Here is a 20,375-nt window from a genome sequence, read left to right as displayed (position 1 = left end):
GTAAGAACAGCGAGACACCAGGTAGTTTCAATTTTAACACTTTCAGCGTCACTTTCCCTTGATATTTGCCTCTGCCTCTTCAAAATCAGATAACACCAGATAACCTGCATCAAACCAGCGTCAGGAGTGTCTGTGAAACACGTCGCATTTGATCAGCCAATCCGTTTTCAAGACTTCGCTCGAGCTGTTAAACTATCTTAAAGTAAGCTGATGTGTTTTCAGTTATCTACTTCAGCAGTAAGGCTTTCAGCACAGCGAGTGTTCTTTCTTATAGACATATCTCTTCCATCATACAGACATCGGAATCTCGGAGCTGATGGTAAGATTGATAGTAACATCGCTAAAGTACACATTCTATTGTCAACATCCCTGATATAGTATTCGTATTCCGGAGACGATTTCCATAGTTACACTTTTTGAGATACCCACCACTTCCGGTTACAACATGGCAGACGACGTGAACAGAAGTCGGTAGTGAGGCATTCCAATCCATGGAGTCAGTGCTACGTCAGGCCACCTGCTAATTTTATTAGGTTGTAATTATGTTTCACTTTTTATAATGCTGTTCTGTATATTAGAAATTATCATTCCGCATAGATTTGCCAATAACATACTTTGACACTAATGACAGTAGGCGGGGTCCCGAGTCAGGGATTTGGATATGTTGTCGTGGCTCACGGTTGCCTTACTGTTGTAATGGAAGGCGAATGTTGTGGCCAGCTTTCGTTCAGCTGATATTAAGTTATAGTGGCTTTTTGTACAACTTTTTAGAAGTTTGTCGTCAACTTTAGGCATGCATAAAAGCCATAGCACTCTAAGCTGAAATATTCACTTGCTTTTCTATTTAAGGATCATGGCTGCCTGTGGATTAGCCCATCAGCTTATTAATTAAATTCCTTCACATACCTACACCCAACAGTGCTGAATATGGAAAAATGGAAAAGGTCGAATAGGTGATTGGAAACTTAGGAGTATATGTTAGGCACTTTGTCTTGTCTTTATTCTAAAGGAAAGCATATGTCAAGTTATCCAACTCACTTATTCACCTGAAGGGGCAATAAGTAGACCTGGAAGACTGTCTATGTACGATCATGGAAACAAGGCAATTTATACATATTTTATAGATTTAAGTCCTCTAAATACCTGAAGAGACACACAGCAAAGAAATGAGTGGATAATTTAATTATTTGTCCCCATATTTATTTAGTAAGTGCACAATGACATTTATAACTCAAATAAAGTCCGTCAATTGTAAGCTAAATCATGTATTGGATTACCAAAAGACAAAAAATCTGAAAGACACATGTTTAAGTCTGTGCTCTGCATTTCAAAATAATCATTTTACTATCTTATTATTTTATTGCAAGACAAGTTCCACTGAAACTATCATAACCCGTTTATCTCATTCAGGGCACTCTTAAAAATTATTTGTCAATATTTCAGTTGTAAGTACATTGTTTTGGTGTAGGTTCTAATACTGTTATCAAGCGTTAGAGACAAGGCTCTTACTTCTTGTTCAGTAGTATATTGTGTGTCTCCTTCCTTACCCAAACCTGTGAAGGTCCAGGGTAAGATAGGCCTTCAGCAACCCAAAAGGCAACTATGCTTGTCGTAAGAGTCGACTAACAGGATCGGGTGGTCAGGCTCGCTGGGGACTTGGTTGGCACGTCATCGGTTCCCAATTGCACAGATGGATGGTCATGTTGTTGATCACTTCATGTCTGGTCCAGACTCAATTATTTACAGACCACCGCCATATAGCTGGAATATTGGTGACTGCGATGTAAAACTAAAATCACTTACTCACTTCTTCCTTACCCTCTGAATGCCTCTCAAAGAAGTCAAACAACTAATGAGTTTAGGGAAAAAACAAATCTCTTAGACATTGCATGAACAACTGGCATGAGAGGGTATCTCATACAGGAGTAATAATGATCAACTGTCAATTTTACCCTGTTGGAAAAAACAAATCTCTTAGACATTGCATAAACAAATGGCATGAGAGGGGATCTCATACAGGAGTAATAATGATCAACTGTCAATTTTACCCTGATTATTTCCTTATTGGTAAACATCAGGTCATTCCAGACCCATGAAGACTCAGGTTATAACTGACATCAACATTCAGTGCTAGTCATAACAGGTGACAGTGCATCATGTAAAAGGACCATAAGGATCCATGTTAGAAGTGATCATCAGTAACCCATGATTCTTGTAAGAAGCAACTAACAGGATGGTATGGTCAGACTTGCTGGCCTGGTTGACACATGTCATTGATTCTCAGTGGCGTAGATTGATGCTCATGTTGTTGGTCACTGCAATGTCTAGACTCAGTTTTTAACAGACCAACACCATGTAGCTGGAATATTGCTGAGTGTGGCATAAAACTGAACTCATTCACTTGTGTAAAAGGTTACTGAATGGAGAGGGTTGGGAGGCTTATCGTATCCCAGTTGGGTGAATCCATGCTTGTTAATCACAGGATTTTCTGGTTCAGTCTTGTTCCATATTTAAAGACAGTTGTCATAGAGGACTGTTGATGCAGAAATGGTCAATCATTCATCAGTGTTTGTCACCCAGAGAAAACACCTGTGGATATTGCAGGGTAGCCCAGTGTTAGATTTGGGTGAAATTTTGAGTGGGTCCAAATTGATGAAAATAATGTTTCAGGACCCCCTCCAATGTTAAATAGATGGGCAGATGTAAAATAGAGGGGGTCCTCACTGAATTTGATGAGTCAAAAAACTCCAAAACCCTCTCTTGAGCCAACACTGGTAGCCAGTGGTGGAGTTGCTTAGGCGAGTTTATCATCATATACATCATCATTATGCAGCTGGAATATTGCTAAATTTCCAATTAAACAACATACAAACTCTAATTGCGTACCTGTTTTTTTTCTTATTTTCACTTATGTTTTTTTCAGGATAGAAACTTTGGAAGATATGACTGCCATATGATGAAGTTGAAGGTGCGATTAATTATCTTTGCTTGTGCTGCATTCATGCTGTTTGTGTCCTTCAAGATTTTGGAACCAGAGATAAGGAGACAACAAAAGAGAAGTGATAATTCCCTGATCGCTGGCGGTGTACTGCCCCTGGATATGGTTATTAAAAGCCAGGTGGAGGAATACAAAGTTGACTGGAAATACTCACTGGGTGGACAGTCACCATGGACAATTGCAGCCAGGTGGATAGACAATAGGCATATACATCCACAAAAGGTTCCAGAATTAGGTAAGTAGAAACAGGAGTCAAGTACTGAGAGTGAAATTACCCATTACTATGTACCAATATTATATTGTATCACTCAGTAGGAAGTTCAGAGGCACATCCAAGATTTTTAAACAGGAGACATGCATGTGATACCCAAGACTTTGCCAGCTGTGCAATTAACACTTGAGGTGTCTGAAAGATGTATACGTATGTTTAAATAGAGTAGTAAATTCATAAATGCCACATACCTGTGTAATTTCCTTTCAATAAACATTGGAATCTCTGATGTCCTCATTGAATTTCAAGTGACTGTTTAAGTCCAGATACCTGAAAAAACAGTGTACACATTCAACTATATTCTAATGGTAGTGACAGCAGATTCTCTTCACCTGAATGGAAAATTCACATATATCTCAGACATCAGACACAGGGATATTTTATCCCTGTTTGTAAATGTTTTTCTGATGCAAAAGATAGGTGCATTTAGGAAATGGAGATACATGTATTTACACCATTTAAATTATCCAGGAATGCTTGTAATTGAATGTCAAAAGAAACAAAAGTGCACTTTTGTTATATTTTATGGATTCTTCTATGAGAAGTACATGGTATTACTTCTATGGATGGATGAATATGTATGGATGAACAACTTCATTATTCCAGTGAGAGCTTCCACTGTAATATAGGAGTGGAATATATATATCTATATATAGTTATCCATCCTTACTGCTCCAAATTGCCTCTCAAATAGAGCTGTGCTGATATATTGTAATATTGATAATCGTGATAATGTATCAGACAATAAATATATTGATACTTTTTTTGTAGCGTGATACATATTGTTGACCTTTAAATTGTTAATTTTCACAAGAAATTGATGATTATGTCAAAATTTACTCTGTTACCTAATATAAAAGTATACATTTTTAAAGAAAAGAACTAAAGATAGCATATCGTGCTGTTCATCGAATTAGATGGTATTGCTCCAAGATATTGCAGTACACATCGTTTCTTGAATTTTTTGTATCATCACTCCTTTACTCACAAAGGAGTCTTGCTTGTGTACCCATATGCCAAGATACACTTTTCAAATGATGCATACTGGAATATTTTTTCTGAGTTCTGGTACTTAGGGTAAGAAAATATGAGCAATGTGATAATCTCTAGAGCTGCGTGTAGATGAAATCACTTTGCTACAACCATATCACAAGAAACACATGACTCAATTCCTTCTCCTTACTCAGTCTTTGCAAATGTGGGCTGTTGGGTATTTACCTAAACATATACACAGGATTCGAAATAATCGCTGGCCCAGAGGCCCAGCACCGGTTGTTATTGTATTGGGCCGGCAGTTTAAAATATGTGCATAGGCCTTTGTGGTCGTCAGTAAATTATCTGTCATCTTTTCTTCTAACTGGAACTTTTTCCATAATTCTTTTTCTTTATTAACTCATTAAGCCCCAGAGCCACTTCATTGCTCAACACCTGGAACCCAGTGCTGATTGCCTGGCTGGCTGTGGTGAGACTAATTAGGGCTATTCACGCATGATATCCCTGGCAGTTTTTGGAGATTACAGGAAACTGTCTCGTCATATGAGCCAGTCCTGATTGTTTAATTGTTTAATTGTTTAATTGTTTAATTGCGGTGTAAAGATATATTTTGAAAGAAAGCAGGAGTGAATATATGTGATATATATACATGTCATATATGTAACGTTTTACATAATTTTATTGCACTTTCTCTTGTAGACTTTTGGTGGCGTGTACATATGTATTTTCTTAACACATATATGTATTCTTTGTATGTAAGACGTACTTAAACAAATTGTCCCTCTCATATCATTGTGTGGGTCCCGGGGTAGAATAGGCCTTCAGCAACCCATGCTTGTCATAAAAGGCGACTGTGCTTGTCGTAAGAGGCGACTAACGGGATCGGGTGGTTAGGCTCGCTGACTTGGTTGACGCATGTCATCAGTTCCCAATTGCACAGATCGATGCTCATGTTGTTGGTCACTGGATTGTCTGGTCCAGACTCGAGTGCGGCGTAAAACTAAACTCACTTACTCACCCATATCATTGTGTGAGGTTAAATTGTTCAAAACATCTATGTCAGTGGCAGTAAAGAAGAATTTACGCACATGCTTAATAATCTTCAATGAAAGAAGTGTTTTCGCTGATACATTGCTAGTGTATACTGAATATTTTAAGGAAAGTACTAATAAGCTAGTCTGTGACTTACATATAGCAGATTCACAGTTTGTCGCTTTGGTTCATTTAGACTTAACGCAGAAAATATACATTGTCATATGAAAATACATCTATTAATATTGTATAATACTATTCCTTGCACATATATAAGACAAAGGGTCATGGTATGGAGTGTCATCAAAGTTCATCAAAGTCATCTCAGTTGTTCAATATAGTGGCTGATTTGTTATCTATGACCAATTGTATCATGAGATAACTGTCACATAGGGAATGACAGGTGATGGGGCACGAGCTAAATTTCTGAAGAGCACGTTTGGTAACTAGACAGCTTGGATAGAGATTGATTATTGGCTAGATCGTTGACCAATCGATATGCTCGATTTTGGCTTTATCAACTCTAGCTATCATGAAAAAGTTCATGTATCATGAACATACATAATCATAAGGATGCCTGAAATGTACACACAGGACTTACAAGTGCTTTGGCTTGTTTATTTTTCCTTAAAGTGCTCAAAGCACTACAATCCGATTATTATTACCCCGATAACCCAATCCAACCATTGAGTAGAGATAGTATTTATTTGCATACACATTTTGGGCACACTACTTGCACATCAAACATAATGGCGTGCTGAACATTTCAATATAGTCTGCACATTGTTACGAATGAATGTCATGATTCAAGTACATGTATTATAGAATTCAAAATGTGACACAATACTGATTTATTGTAATGTATACACTTGCAGTTGAATCCCCCCAAATATTTATGAAGATGGGCATGCCCATATTTATTTTGAATGCAAACTAGGTTCAGAAGATTGATAAAGGGCGTCACTCCATAAAACAGGTTGTTCAATGATATAACAGCGCATTAGTTTGTGTTACACTTATCAAGGGACAGAACTTTACCTGGACATACATTCTGCCAGAGGCTGTTATTTCGAGGTTGAAAGAGGTGTTCAAATGTCTCATTAGTGTTGTCTGATTGAATGATTATACGCATCAATTCCGTAACTGTTATATTATCCTCTTTTTATTGACGATGGATCTTATACACGTGATCATTACATTGGAAAATATAATTACAGAGATCAAATACTAACGTTTCTTACACAATGCTTATGTAAATTGCTTTGAAAAATCACGTTTCAAATCAACATGAAACTTTCAACAGGTTGAACAAAAGGATCCAGTTACCATTATATGGTTTATGTGTAATATATATGTATATATATATTATGTATATATATACTATATATATATATATATATATATATATATATATATATATATATATATATATGTATATATGTATATATATATTATGAGTGGATGTAAGAGTTATCACTTCATATTCGATTATATATTAGTATCAAGTTTAGAATAGTCGCAATTGAGTTAGGTCTTCATTAGTAACTTGGTTTATTTCAAATCTATACAAACATGGGTGTAATACAGTATTGCTGTTTATGTCTACGAATCATTATATAAACTATTAAAATGAATGAATGATTTAATTTAGAAGAAGGTTTTGTAACCTTGTCACGGTTAATTCAATCAATATGCAAAAATAGTATTTTAGTATTCACTCCCAATGACAAGTAACAAACACTTACCTCCTGTAACAACATCTCATAATCCCCTTTCTCACAGACGTGTTCTTTTACCTGTTTAAGCCCATGACATTGCTAGCAATTGTTATCAAATTCTTTAATACTTCTGATTAACACAGAAAGTAACCTCTCTTGTAAGAAAAGTTGATCTTTGATCATTACTGCTAAATTGATTGAAATAATAGGTACAGTACGAATTTAAAATGTGAATTGCATATGGGAGTCTCTAGCTGAGTGAGAGGTGCTTTATGCTGATGACCATGTGCGGCTGTCGCTGAATACGAGGTGCTTTTTATTACCGCCCATACGGGCTTAATGAGTTAATGTTCGCAAATCATATACAAATGATCATGTTCAGATAACTTACAATTTCACTTCCAGTTTTGCTTTCTGTGAAGGAATGTCAACACCTGTATCAAAAAAACAAAAACAAATAAAAACTTTGAGGATCTCTGCACCATCTGCTTTGTTATATGAATTTGTAGAAACAGTGTGAAACTGTGTAGTCCATTTTGTTTTTATTGATTTGACTTTAACAAAAAGGGCCCGCAGATTTCATTCAGGATCTGTAGATTTTAGAGTCAGCATATGGCAGCAGGCCCTGATGGCCACCTGCCAAATTAAAGTATTGCAAACACTGCATGTATAAAGCATGTAGGTTTCACATGGAACATATTCAGTGATGATGTGGATACATTTTATCTTAGTTACATTAAGGTTACTATATTAAAAGAACAATGAAGTGTTCACACCATAGAATTTAGTTATGATTGTGATTCCTCAGGACAGTTCTGATGGAGTAATGTTTTAATTCCTTTGTGATTATTTATGGTGCACAAAGTTTTATCATGCAGCATTATATGATTAAATTAATAATCCATTTGTTTCTTCACAGGAGCAGTCTTGAGAGAACTCGCTACCAGACCAATAATTGCTGCTGATGTTGGTATCAAAGGAACACAACTTAAGCTGTCTCTAACTCTAAAAGGAGGTCAAATTGTGGCCTTTAAACCAGAATGGTGAGTGGGTTTTATTGCTTTTCTGTTCTTAGACTACCATCACTTTCAGATTATATTATCTTTACTAATTATTACATGATATGCCATGTGGTAAATCGCAATTACAAGTAGTCCCAGCAAAGTATCACTGTTGTAAGAGGTGAGGTATCTGTAAATTTGGTAGACTTACAATTATATGTGTATGTATTACATACTTAAGATCACTGTTATAAGCAGGGCTTCAAAATATTTTCTAAAGGCCCCTTGCCACAGGCCATGTGGCTTCATGAAAGTAACTGGTCCTGACTAATTTTCCACTTGCCCTGATTTTTTGACACAGTGTTTGATGTTAATGTTTACTGGACCATTTATTGAAGAGTGATAAATTTCAAAGAACGAAAGCTCTAAATTAGTATTACTGCAAATTGTAAAAGCTACATTATGAGCAGACATGAAGTGAAATCCAAGTTTATTTGCAATTTGAAATCATAAGTGGAAATTATCCAGTAGTCCACAGTCAAGTAAGATACCATTATTTGAATGACCAAGATGAAAACTGACTTGTCCCAGGCATTGAGCGATGGAATTTTTGAACCCCTGATAAGATGTGAATATTGCTGAATACAGTGTTCGGTAACCAACACACACATACTGATACATATTGGTGTCAATATTAGTTATGATGATTTTGGAGTTTTTTTGTTTTCAAAAAAGGACGTGTATTATAAAATGGAAATTTTCATAAGGCTTGTTATTATCCTTAATTTGTATATGACCTGTATTATTACAGGAAATGTTCATAAGGCTAGTTATTTTCCTTAATATGTATATATGACCTGTATTATTACAGGAAATGTTCATAAGGCTTGTTATTTTCCTTAATATGTATATATGACCTGTATTATTACAGGAAATGTTCATAAGGCTAGTTATTTTCCTTAATATGTATATATGACCTGTATTATTACAGGAAATGTTCATAAGGCTAGTTATTTTCCTTAATATGTATATATGACCTGTATTATTACAGGAAATGTTCATAAGGCTAGTTATTTTCCTTAATATGTATATATGACCTGTATTATTACAGGAAATGTTCATAAGGCTAGTTATTTTCCTTAATATGTATATATGACCTGTATTATTACAGGAAATGTTCATAAGGCTAGTTATTTTCCTTAATATGTATATATGACCTGTATTATTACAGGAAATGTTCATAAGGCTAGTTATTTTCCTTAATATGTATATATGACCTGTATTATTACAGGAAATGTTCATAAGGCTAGTTATTTTCCTTAATATGTATATATGACCTGTATTATTACAGGAAATGTTCATAAGGCTAGTTATTTTCCTTAATATGTATATATGACCTGTATTATTACAGAAAATGTTCATAAGGCTTGTTATTTTCCTTAATATGTATATATGACCTGTATTATTATCATTAACATGTATATATGACCTTTATGATAAGGTCAGACTTGAAACATTTTGTAAAGAAAGTTTAACTATGTTGTAACGTTGGCTTTGTTAGATACATTGTGCAAAATTGATGGTTTTATAGTTGTAAATAGTCCTGAGCTAAGTATTGTTAATGATATACAGCAATCATAAATTGGAGGACCCACATTTGATCAGAAAAAGTAATTATTAATTGCATAAAAATATACATATATATATATATATATATATACACATGTGTATAGGTATGCAAGACATGATATTATTAATGGGACACCATATGCTGGAAGAGATCGCCACAATGCAGAAATAGCTGCTTTCCATCTTGGAAGGTGAGACCAATACTGTAGTTACTAGTAATAGTAGCATATTGAATAAACTTTATGGATAACAACTTTTATTTCATGAGTGCAATAGTTTTTTTCATACAGATTCTTGTACCATACTCACGCAGGAATGACTTAGAGGATAATTCAATAATACCATCTTTCAACTTCTATGAAAACATAATTTTTGTGGACTTCAGAGCCATTGTCTTCAACTTCAATGGTTATACCTTTCTCTTGGGTCTAAAGTGTAGTATGTGTTCAGTTCATAGACTGTTATTTGTTCTGTGGAAGAATATGGGTTTCCAGGTACCTTATATGCTTATCTTAACATGTGACTGAAAGGATTAAAGGTTGATCATGAACTAAATATATGTGTCCTGTGTTTCAAATAGGTAAAGCTACCGGGATAATTACTTTGTTCATTGTTGTGATTTTTGAACAATTCTTATTTTCCTAATTCCTTGGAACATTGCTTGCATCTGTAATAATGTAACATGGAATATTCATTTGCCCATATGGGACAATAAAATATAGGACTTTGAGTTACAAAAATCTGACTCCATAAAATAAAATAAATAAATAAATCCATATGAATAACATATATCTATTTGAACTTTGTAACCGATGCTCATGATTGTCTGGCCAATAAATAATATTCCCTGGACACACAAAAAAAATTAGACTGGAAGAGAATTTCTCACATTGTCAAAAGATAATGCTTTCCACAGTGATTACACCAATTGATTGCCGATGTTACAGAGTGCTACAATTCCGGCGCACCCCTCTGGCTGTAGGAAGAAGGGTGAACCTCAAGACCGAGATCTTGCCAGTAGCAACGCCAGAACTTAAAGCAACATTCTTCACCAGAGGTATGACTGTTGTGGTAGCTTGATGTCAACATTTGTCTCTTAACACCATGGATTGATCATTGACTTGCCCTGCCAGTATGTGCCATCTATGTTTAGTGTTTCATGGTACTATGTATGGAGGGAATTTACAGTGTATTGCTGCTCGCTACATCTGGGGATTTTGAAAGGGTTTTCAACGATGAGCCATACTTTTCGCTCCACACTGCAAGTTTTCCTATTTATATGTTACCTGTTACTAGTAGAGGACTGATCTTGCTGATTTTTGCTTGTTATCTTTGGTTTTATTGGCAATTGATTTTGCATCTGAGGTGGTATTAGCACGCGCAATACAACAAATCGAATTCTGCTCACCTTAGATACTCAGGTTGCAGGACCAAGAGTCCTAAATACCTTGATAGGAGAAATATTTCCAGAGAGTGTGCCTTTCCATAGTATTACAGGAAATTCATGCAATTTATTGTTTCTAACCAATGCAGTAATTTTCAATATCTTTAAACTTTGCATCTGATATCTTTATTCATCTGATGTCATTAAACATGATGGTATTCACACACACAAAATATTAATTTTTAAACTTATCTCACGTCTTGTACTCTCTCTCATCACTTTGACCTGCTGACTGGAAATGATATGCATATAATATCCTAGGCTCCACTTGTCCATACACCCATGCACTCCATGCTGCCCCTTTATGAGGATGTCTGGGGTGACTCCTGGGATGTATTGCTGCATGCACTGTCTGCTCACATGGCCACCTCTCCTTAGTCATTCTCTCTCTTGTGGCACTGGTGTGTGGATGTATGCTGCAGTCTCTATATATGTTTTTCCATGTTTCTCTTCCACCCCTGTCAACAGAGGGAAAACTGATAATCCTGTTAGGAAGAGGAAGTTTTGTGCTCAATGCAAAACAATGTTTTCTGCAGTGGATTCAAATACTTGATAGTCCTGCTGAGTACAATGTTAAACACTCACAGACGCACTTCTATCTTGCCAATTTTCTGCTTCTAGGTGACAATACATGTTTCTATGGCAAGTGCTTGTACTGCAAGGGTCCAGATGATGGAGTTTGTGCGAAAGGTCAAATATTAGAAGGTACTATAGTCATGTGGCTGCCAAGTGAATGGACTCTTAAAACAGTGCGACATCCGTGGTCCCGTACTTACACAAAAAAACGCATAGCAAAGTAAGTCATACTTGCATGGTTTCTTATGGTTCTGATAATATATATGTTGGTTTGAATGGTTCATTGTTCCATTTTTCTCCCCTCTCGCACCTCTTCACACCGAAATTACATTAAAGTACATTTTCACAAATTTATATTTTTACTTGTCCCCTCTCAGATCATATTTGAAGCATGGTCACATGGCAGCAAAATCGAAAATGTCATTCCTTTTGCAGGTATATCTTTTTCAAAATATGCCTTGCATGGTATAAAAATGACATCGTTATGTTGACATGACAACTTTGATTTGGTTCCAAGTAACCTATAATGGTCATAAAAAGCATCTTAAGTGAATGTCTCTGTCTGTAACCATGATGGCATTAATTCATATTAATGAGATCAGTCACGAAATCTTCAGTCCAGACTTAATCATTAACCGGCTGCTTATATATACAGTCGAGTCTTGTTCTCGACAGTTGACAACACTGTTGTTGGTAACAAATTGAAATACGTCTGACATCCTCCTTAGGCTGACAATTAACAAGACTTGACTGACTGTGTCTATCTGTCTATCTGTCTGTCTGTTTGTCTGTATGTCTATAGTCAAGTCTTGTTAATCATCAGTATATGGAATAGTCTTGTGCTGTGTTAAACAACAAACAAAAATGATATTCTGTTGCTAACTCACTGAAGTGTACCAGCTCAAAATTCTGCTGCTGTATGAAAGTGTGTGTTTCCAGATGGGAGACTGACTCTGACTACTGCAGCAAGGTCCAGATGGTGAAGATGTACAGCTCTGGTACCTTCCTCCTTGATCTCATCGATACAGCAATATTTGACTACCTCATAGGCAATGCTGATCGCCATCATTATGAACACTTCAGCCGCAGCAAGGAAAACATGGTGCTTATTCTCGACAATGCCAAAAGGTATCCTACCAGTGATAGAAATTAACTTTCGAGTCCACTCATTCTTATAATGATGACAGCAAATCCCATATAGTTATAATGTTTTTACATTCCTTTTGATGCCGTTGTAACTGTTAAGGATTTTGGTGAGGACGAAAATAGTGTCCATTTCTGTTGCTACTGATTAAAACAGACAGATAATTGTGCATAATCATTTTGTTTTTATTTTGGTTTTGCTCTTTAACGGTGTATTTGGTTTGTTTTCAGCTTTGGGGATCCTGACGCAGATGAAAGGTCAATTTTGGCCCCACTCTATCAGTGCTGCAAGTAAGTATATTGTGTTAAATATCATTGTGTCTTAGCATTCTTTCTGTAACCGTGTCAACAAAAATCACGTCCCTGCCTTGGCTGGTCTGAAGTGGTCCAACTTTCAGATCTACAGGACAGCTGCACACTCAGAAGAAAAATACATGTAAAGAAACTGTTATTTCTTGTATCTAGGTTAGTGCTGATGTTCAGCTTGTCTTGAGAAGCAGTTATACTTCTTGTAAGAGGTTACTCAAGGGATTTTAATTGATGGCAGGTCAGAACAATGTAATAGATCTTTGTTCACAATATCAACCAGAGATATGTCCAGTCAAAAGTCTATTGTTTATGCTCTGCTATCTTATAGGTAGAATACTGCAGTGTTTAACAACAAACAAATGTATGGCTTTCAAAAAGAATCCTCTTTATGTAGTGCCAATGCATCTGATGTAAACAGTAAATTGCCATAAGTTATGCCACCATATTGTACAAAACACAAATTGTAAATAAAAAGAGATCATATAAACGACAATGAAATAGTGACGACACTAACTTTTCATTAAAAATCTTTGTGTAGATTTTAACATATATTTTACGTTTTTGATGCACTTGTTGGCTACCTCGTGTCAGGCATGTCATCGTGTCTCCATTTTTTCATGTTACCTCCGTGTTTGTTATGCGGATTGGTTTCTGTTGACTGGTGGAATTTTGCTACAGATATTTATGTCCACTGGGGCTAGGATTTGTGTTATTTTGTGTTGCTTTAAGCTAAATTTTGCTGTGCCTTCTTCGAAGTGACAGCGATTTCACTTGTCTATTGCAAACGTGTGTAGCATGATGTGGAACAGTCCATTTCATGATGGGGGTGTTTTGTCTTCCACGCCTCTTATCGTTTTGTAGTTTCGATTTTTTACAGCTGTGAGATTTACACTTTACACTTGTGTGAGATTTGTAGAGGTTTGAAGACAGGCAAGGACCCGCACCCCTTTTGCCCGGACTGTGCTGTGGGATCCTGCTCCCTACTACAACGGTGTTCATCGTGCTCGGACCAGTCAATTCAAGCCTATTTGGCTGTAGTAAGGAAGAGAAAGACCCAGCAGCTAAGGAAGATGTCACGATCTCCAGCTTCATCATCGGGTTCCAGATTATCTGTGGATGGCAGATGAGGAGCAAAGTTTTTCTGCAGATTATGAGGAAAACCCTACGCAGTTGGATGAAGATGAGGGGTCATACCTGCTATTATCAGCGATGTATGACTGGATTGCGGATAGGCTTCCGGATTGCCCCTCCCCGGCGTCGGGAATGGAAAGTGACAGAGCCATTAGAATTGAACCAGAACTGATGATACCACCTCACCCTATGGTGGTGGATGCCATTTCCTCTCTGAACGAGGACTTTGCTAAACTATCCCTGAATGCTACTATCAGAGTGCCCAAGGCCAAGAAGCACAAATACAAGGTACACAGTTTGGACTTTGCGGATTCAGGGGCGGTGTTAGACGAAGCCATTAAGAGGCTGTCCTCTTCCACTTTGTACAAGGTTCAGGATTTGAGACTGCAGGCAATTGATACAGAGTTGCGGTGCATTTTGAAACCGATATCAGCATTGGTGTCAGCCATGTCAGCAGCAGTGGTGGATTTGAGCATAATGAGTCAAGGCTGGAGCACTTGTCATCGCTATTCGTCTGGCCAGGCAAGGTGTTGCATGACCTCTTGGGACATGTCAGGACAGTGCTGGCAATGACGACGGTCGTCCCCTGAATGGGTTTTCTTGATGTGTGCTCTTGGTAGGAGGAATTTAAGCGGAGGTTGGTCAGGACGCCCTTCTCTTCACAAGCTCTCTTTGGGAATGCCATCCCTGAGGTATACAAGGAGCATGCCGATCTGAGGAATACTGAGGTGTCCTTGTCGGCGTTTGAAGCACTCTCATCTGCCTTTCGTGGCAAATCGGGGACACAAGATAGAGGCAAGAGATGCTACATTCCTAGGAGAGAATCTGTCAGGTCGCCGTTCACCAGAGGTTGCGGCCAGAGATTCGCATCGGCTGAAGCCAGCAGATACAAGCAGGGACACCCCCACCACACCTGGCAGAGGGATGGGTAAGCGCCCCTTCTCTAGACAGCTGTCATGACTGGGACCTCCTGCCTCCAGCCGTGCCAGTGTTCCCTACACCAGTAGGCGGGAGACTAGGTATCTTCTGGAAGAACTGGCCCATCCTCAAAGATCCCTATGTTACCAGAATTCTGAAAAGAGGCTACAGAATACCGATTATGCAACCTCCACCGTTAACGTCGCATCCGGAGACACGGGCGTACTCGGAGTCACAACGCCATCTTCGGATGAACCACAACATGGCAGCGTTCAACAAGCGGTACCTGAGGGAGCCTCCTTCTTTCAAGATGGTGTCCTTAGAACAGTCCTTACTGGATCAGACATTTCACCTAGCCAGCATTTTAGACGCAAACAACATCGAGAGGCAAGAGCTCGTCACATTCCAGGGTGCAGAAATGTATTAGCCGATGCACTCTCGTGACCAGGAAAGCTGTCTCCAACCAAGTGGATGCTCCACCCGGAGATATTTCGAACGTTATGCCAGTATCACAGATGTCCTCTGATAGACCTGTTCGCCACGAAGTTCAACACTCAACTTCCGGTTTACGTGTCTCCAATACCAGACCCAGCAGCTTGTGCGACTGACGCTCTGTCGATATCTTGGGAAGGACTAGACGCGTATGCCTTCCCACCACCAGTGCTAGTACCAGCGGTAGTGGCGAAACTCAGGCCCTCAGGGAGGATCCGTCTGTTTTGGGTTGCGCCTTGGTGGTCAGCAAGAACTTGGTTCCCAGAGTTATGCCGTCTCACAGGAAGAAGTCCGCTCCGGCTTCCAGAGTGGGAGCAGCTGCTGCACCATCCCCACAGTCGGACGTTGCACCTGGACCCGGCATGACTGCATCTATGCGCCTGGACCATCTACAAAGGACTTTGAGGGCCAATGGTTACTCGTCACAAGTGGCGAAGATTATTGCCAGGGCGCACAGAGCTTCCACCCGATCACTCTATGATGACAAGTGGGCTACATTCAAGAAATTCTTTGCCCAGAAGTTGCAAGACCCGTTATCAGCATCACCCCAGTTGCTGGCGGAGTTTTTGGCGTTATTTGCACTGCTCGAGAAAACTCAGAGGGAGTGCTATTGGAACCTCTTTGTCGGCTTTGAATACAGTATTGGCTGTCAGGAGTGAGGGGAAGGTCTCTAAGATCCCCAAATTGATCGCTATGCTAAAGGAGTTTAAACTAGAGGACCAGAAGGTGAAGTTCCGGCCACCAGCGTGGGACCTGAATGTTGTGCTTCAGCACTTGAGGGGTCATCCTTACGAACCACTGGACAGGACTTCATTTGATTGTCTAACCAGAAAAACTGGCATTAGCGACAGCGGCGAGAGTGAGCGAGATTCATGCACTTGACGTGACCAGGATCCGCTTCGAGCAGACCAGACATGGTGCGGCACATCTAGGCCTCCTTTGGGATTTCCTGGCAGAGAATCAGCTGCCAGAGCAACCAGACAGATTATTTACCATCCCACCTCTTTCGACAGTCATCGGACCAGAGGATAGAGAGGAGCAGTTATTGTGTCCGGTTCGGGCTCTTAGGTTGTACATCAAGAAATCCACTCCTTGTCAAGGAACCAGGAAGAGATTGTTCCTGCCCTTTTCTATGACAGCAAAAGGGGAAGTCACTAGGAACATTATAGCTTTATGGCTGTGGCAGACCATATTGGCGGCGTATGATGCGCAGGATCTTCCTCATCTGTCGGCTAGCAACCCACAAGAGATTGGGCGTTAGCCTCAATGATGGCCTTACACAGGAATTGCTCTGTTCCGGACATTATGGCTGGGTGTTCTGGAGATCTTCAAGAGTCTGTGCCAGTCACTATTTGCGGGACTTAGCAGTAGGGGATGTGGAAGGGCTGCAGTCTTTCGGACCATTAGTAGTTGCGCATCTTACTCATCCTGCCGCCCTTTAAGGTATGATGTTACCATGGTCTATAGGTGTCCTGTACTGATGTATTAAGATAGTCAGGTTAGTCAGTGACCTGCTACTTTGATTCTGGTTCCAGTGTCCCTTACGAGAATTTTATGCGGCAGACCGGCGTTCAAAAGAATCAATAGTGGTCAGGCTGCCCTGAGGCATATGTGGGATTGGTTTTATATGTTGATGGTCCTCAGGAATCCTTCACCACCATTCAGTCTGTTTTATCCATATGCCATAGACCTATGGGAAGGTAAGTAAAAAATTTGTTAAAATCTAAATATTTTAGATATTTAAATACTTACCTTACCATAGGGTCGAGAAGTAAAAGTGAAGTTTTTTGTTAAGTCTGCACGCATGCGCAGTGGGGAGATCCAGATACTTCCGTATCCTGACAGTCGTAGATTGCGAGGTAGCCATTCAAGATTGAATGCAATTCAACTCTGTCGGATCTGCTATTAAGTGAAGCTTGAGGTACAGTATGGTTCAAAATTATTGAGAATAGCTAAAGCATTTCATATTATTAAACGAGAACAAATCAGATAAAATTGAATGTATTGTGAAAGTGAACTGACCTTTTCATGTTGTGTAGGTAACAATTTAATATTTTATCAAGTCTCCTTGAGCTTCACGGCACAGTCTAAGACGGGTAGGCATACTTCCTATCAGAGAGGTTAGTGTCTCGTGAGTTATGCTGTCCCAGTATCGGACCACTTCTGTCTTCATGTCTTCAATTTTTGTCAACCCCTTTTGATTCACACATTCCTTCATCATCCCCCAAATGTTCTCAATCGGATTTAAGTCAGGAATATATGCAGGAAATGGTAATGCAGTCACATTTTTCTCCTGAAACCACTGCTTGGCATGTTTTGCGGTGTGTTTAGGATCATTATCTTGCTGCAAAATCCAGTCATTTCCATAAAACACATGTGCACTTGGAAGGAGAAAATTATCTAATATATTAGTGTAGCGTTGACTTGTCAGATTTCCCTCAAACACTCACAGCGGGGTCGTTCCTAATAAGGATATCCCTCCCCATACATGAAACTTTGGGCTGTATTTAGGTCGTCGATACAACGGTGCTGACGCAGACTTTGTCCATATTTTCACATTATTGGGATATACCCATATTGAGCTTTCATCAGTAAAAATCACATTTTCCCAGTCAAAGTTTTCATGTGCCAAACACCACTCAACACGCCTGTCTTTATGTTCTTGTTTCATGAGAGGAGAAGGAATTCCAGTCTTTTTCTCCCATCAAGGATCAATCAAATTTCTTCTAACTGTAGATTTTGATACAACTGTTGATCCCCTTTCTATCATTTCATACCTGATGTTGGAGATGCTTGCCCTTTGCTTTTTAGACGCTAAAATTCCCAGCCGGACGCGATCTGAGAAGTCCAATTTTCTGGGTCTCCCTGCTCCTTTCTGGAGCCCCAAATCCTTTCCCTCTTTAAAATTCTTCCTAATCTTATACACAGTAGAAAGAGGAGTTCCTGTTCTCTCTGCCAATGTATTTACATCATCAATTCCTTGATTACACAACTCAAAAATCAACCTTCTTTTATCTTCAGCAGACATTGTTGACAGTGCTGAGGAAAATGACGTCTGCTACAAATTCAGGGGATGTAACTCTAATTGTACCATACTCAGTAGGCCAAGATGAGTTACCTCCCTTATACCGTTACGTAGTTTTAAGTATCAGTGAATCAGTTGAGGTGTTAGGATAGCTCAAAGTAAGAAGAAAAATTCTCAATATTTATGAACCAGACTATAATATGCTGTAGACCTATGGTAAGGTAAGTATTTAAATATCTAAAATATTTACATTTTAACAATTTTATTCTCAAAAGAATGTTGATCTCTGTATATTTGTTACAGATTCCCTTCAGCACATGGAAATGTCTCATGTCAACCTGCTTTATTTACAATATTGATCTCTGTATCTTTGTTACAGATTCCCTTCAGCACATGGAAGTGTCTCATGTCAATGTGCTTAATCTAAAATGTTGATTGATACATCCTTGTTACAGATTCCGCTTCAGCACATGGCAGCGTCTTCTAGCACTCCAAGATGGCGTCCTCAGTGGTGTAATGAAGGGAGTTCTGGCCCAGGACCCAGTTTCTCCCATCTTGACTGAGGGACATCTCAAGGCCATGGATAGAAGACTTCAGAATATACTCTTGGAAATGGAAAACTGTGTAGCTAAGAATGGGATGAATGGGATTGTAATGGACCACTCTTATCATTGATAGGTTGTCTCCCTTGATGTCTGTATGTGCAGTCTGATGTTTCATAATCCATTTATTGTTTATGAAATGTGTGATATTCATAATTAGGGGTCAGAAGGGATTTTTTTAAATTGTGAAAAACAAGATTTTATTTACTAAAAATGTAATTTGTTGAGGTTCTGCAGCAATAGCATTTAACTCTCTACAAACTGATCAGGATGAAAAGATGACGGAAAGTTGGGTGGTTGGCTTATCTAGGGAAGATACCATTTTGATACTGATTTTAAGGGTAATGTTAGGACCTCAGCTTATCTATGGGCCATCTTATCTGTGGTAATATGCAGTAAAAAGTAGCAGTTTGACTTCTCCTGTTAGAGGAACAGTCTGTTTTTTAATGATGAAGTCTTCCACAGAGTCTGTGAAAAATCGATGTTCAGTCTTATAGCATGGCACAAAGATGAGTATTTTTTCAGTTACACTCAGCTCTCTTTAAGCTCTGTGCTAAAGAAAAAATGAATGACCTGATAGTTTATTGAATTTAGACTGATGTGTGTGTGTGTGTGATATTTGATTGTTTGACTAGTGAAGAAATGTGTATGAACAATCAGTGGTGGGTTGTGTTATGGACACACCCACCCACACTAGACAATCTCTTGCCAACAATGACTGTTTACTGCTGAGTACCATCAGTGTCAAATTGTCAACAACTGAAACATGTTCTTAAATTTTAACTTGTTATGTTACTGAGATATATTTCTTTTGATGTGTTTACAACAACCAATGCCAGTATATCTCTCAAGTAGTGACAGAATAATACATTTTTGGTAGAGGGAATTTTTAAAGTAGATGGTTTGACTTAGTCTCTCAAATGAGTTGGTGCTTTATTCTGTCTTTTTCTGGACTGATGTTCAAATCAGCTTTGCCAAAACAGATCATCTTCATTTGTTCAGCAATTATGCAAAGACAGGACTCAGTTGAACTTTTCACAGAATAATAATGGTTAAAGTGTTCGCTCATCACGGCAAAGACCCTGTTTTGATT

The 20,375-nt window shown here is 38.5% G+C and overlaps 1 protein-coding gene across 1 annotated transcript; it reads left to right on the top strand.

Moving 5' to 3' along the window:
- Positions 1-421: 421 nt before the first annotated feature.
- LOC137272329 (glycosaminoglycan xylosylkinase-like) lies at positions 422-19,847 on the top strand. The gene is made up of 9 exons (XM_067804697.1): positions 422-533; positions 2,924-3,233; positions 7,932-8,055; positions 9,747-9,833; positions 10,590-10,699; positions 11,708-11,882; positions 12,602-12,790; positions 13,037-13,096; positions 19,136-19,847. Exons 2-9 carry the CDS (start codon positions 2,954-2,956, stop codon positions 19,353-19,355), a joined length of 1,245 nt encoding a protein of 414 aa, XP_067660798.1. The 5' UTR covers positions 422-533; positions 2,924-2,953; the 3' UTR covers positions 19,356-19,847.
- Positions 19,848-20,375: the final 528 nt, after the last annotated feature.

This window comes from Haliotis asinina, chromosome 2 (genome assembly GCF_037392515.1).
Source record: "Haliotis asinina isolate JCU_RB_2024 chromosome 2, JCU_Hal_asi_v2, whole genome shotgun sequence".
Classification (NCBI taxonomy): Eukaryota; Metazoa; Mollusca; class Gastropoda; order Lepetellida; family Haliotidae; genus Haliotis; species Haliotis asinina.
Note: the sequence above shows the minus strand (reverse complement) of the source record. Positions and strands in the feature narration are given on the sequence as shown.

Coding starts and splice junctions, on each gene's coding strand:
- LOC137272329 (XM_067804697.1), top strand. CDS start 2,954: ATGATGAAGTTGAAGGTGCGATTAATTATCTTTGCTTGTGCTGCATTC. Junction 10,700..11,707: donor AGCAACATTCTTCACCAGAG/GTATGACTGTTG, acceptor TTCTGCTTCTAG/GTGACAATACATGTTTCTAT. Junction 11,883..12,601: donor ACAAAAAAACGCATAGCAAA/GTAAGTCATACT, acceptor GTGTGTTTCCAG/ATGGGAGACTGACTCTGACT.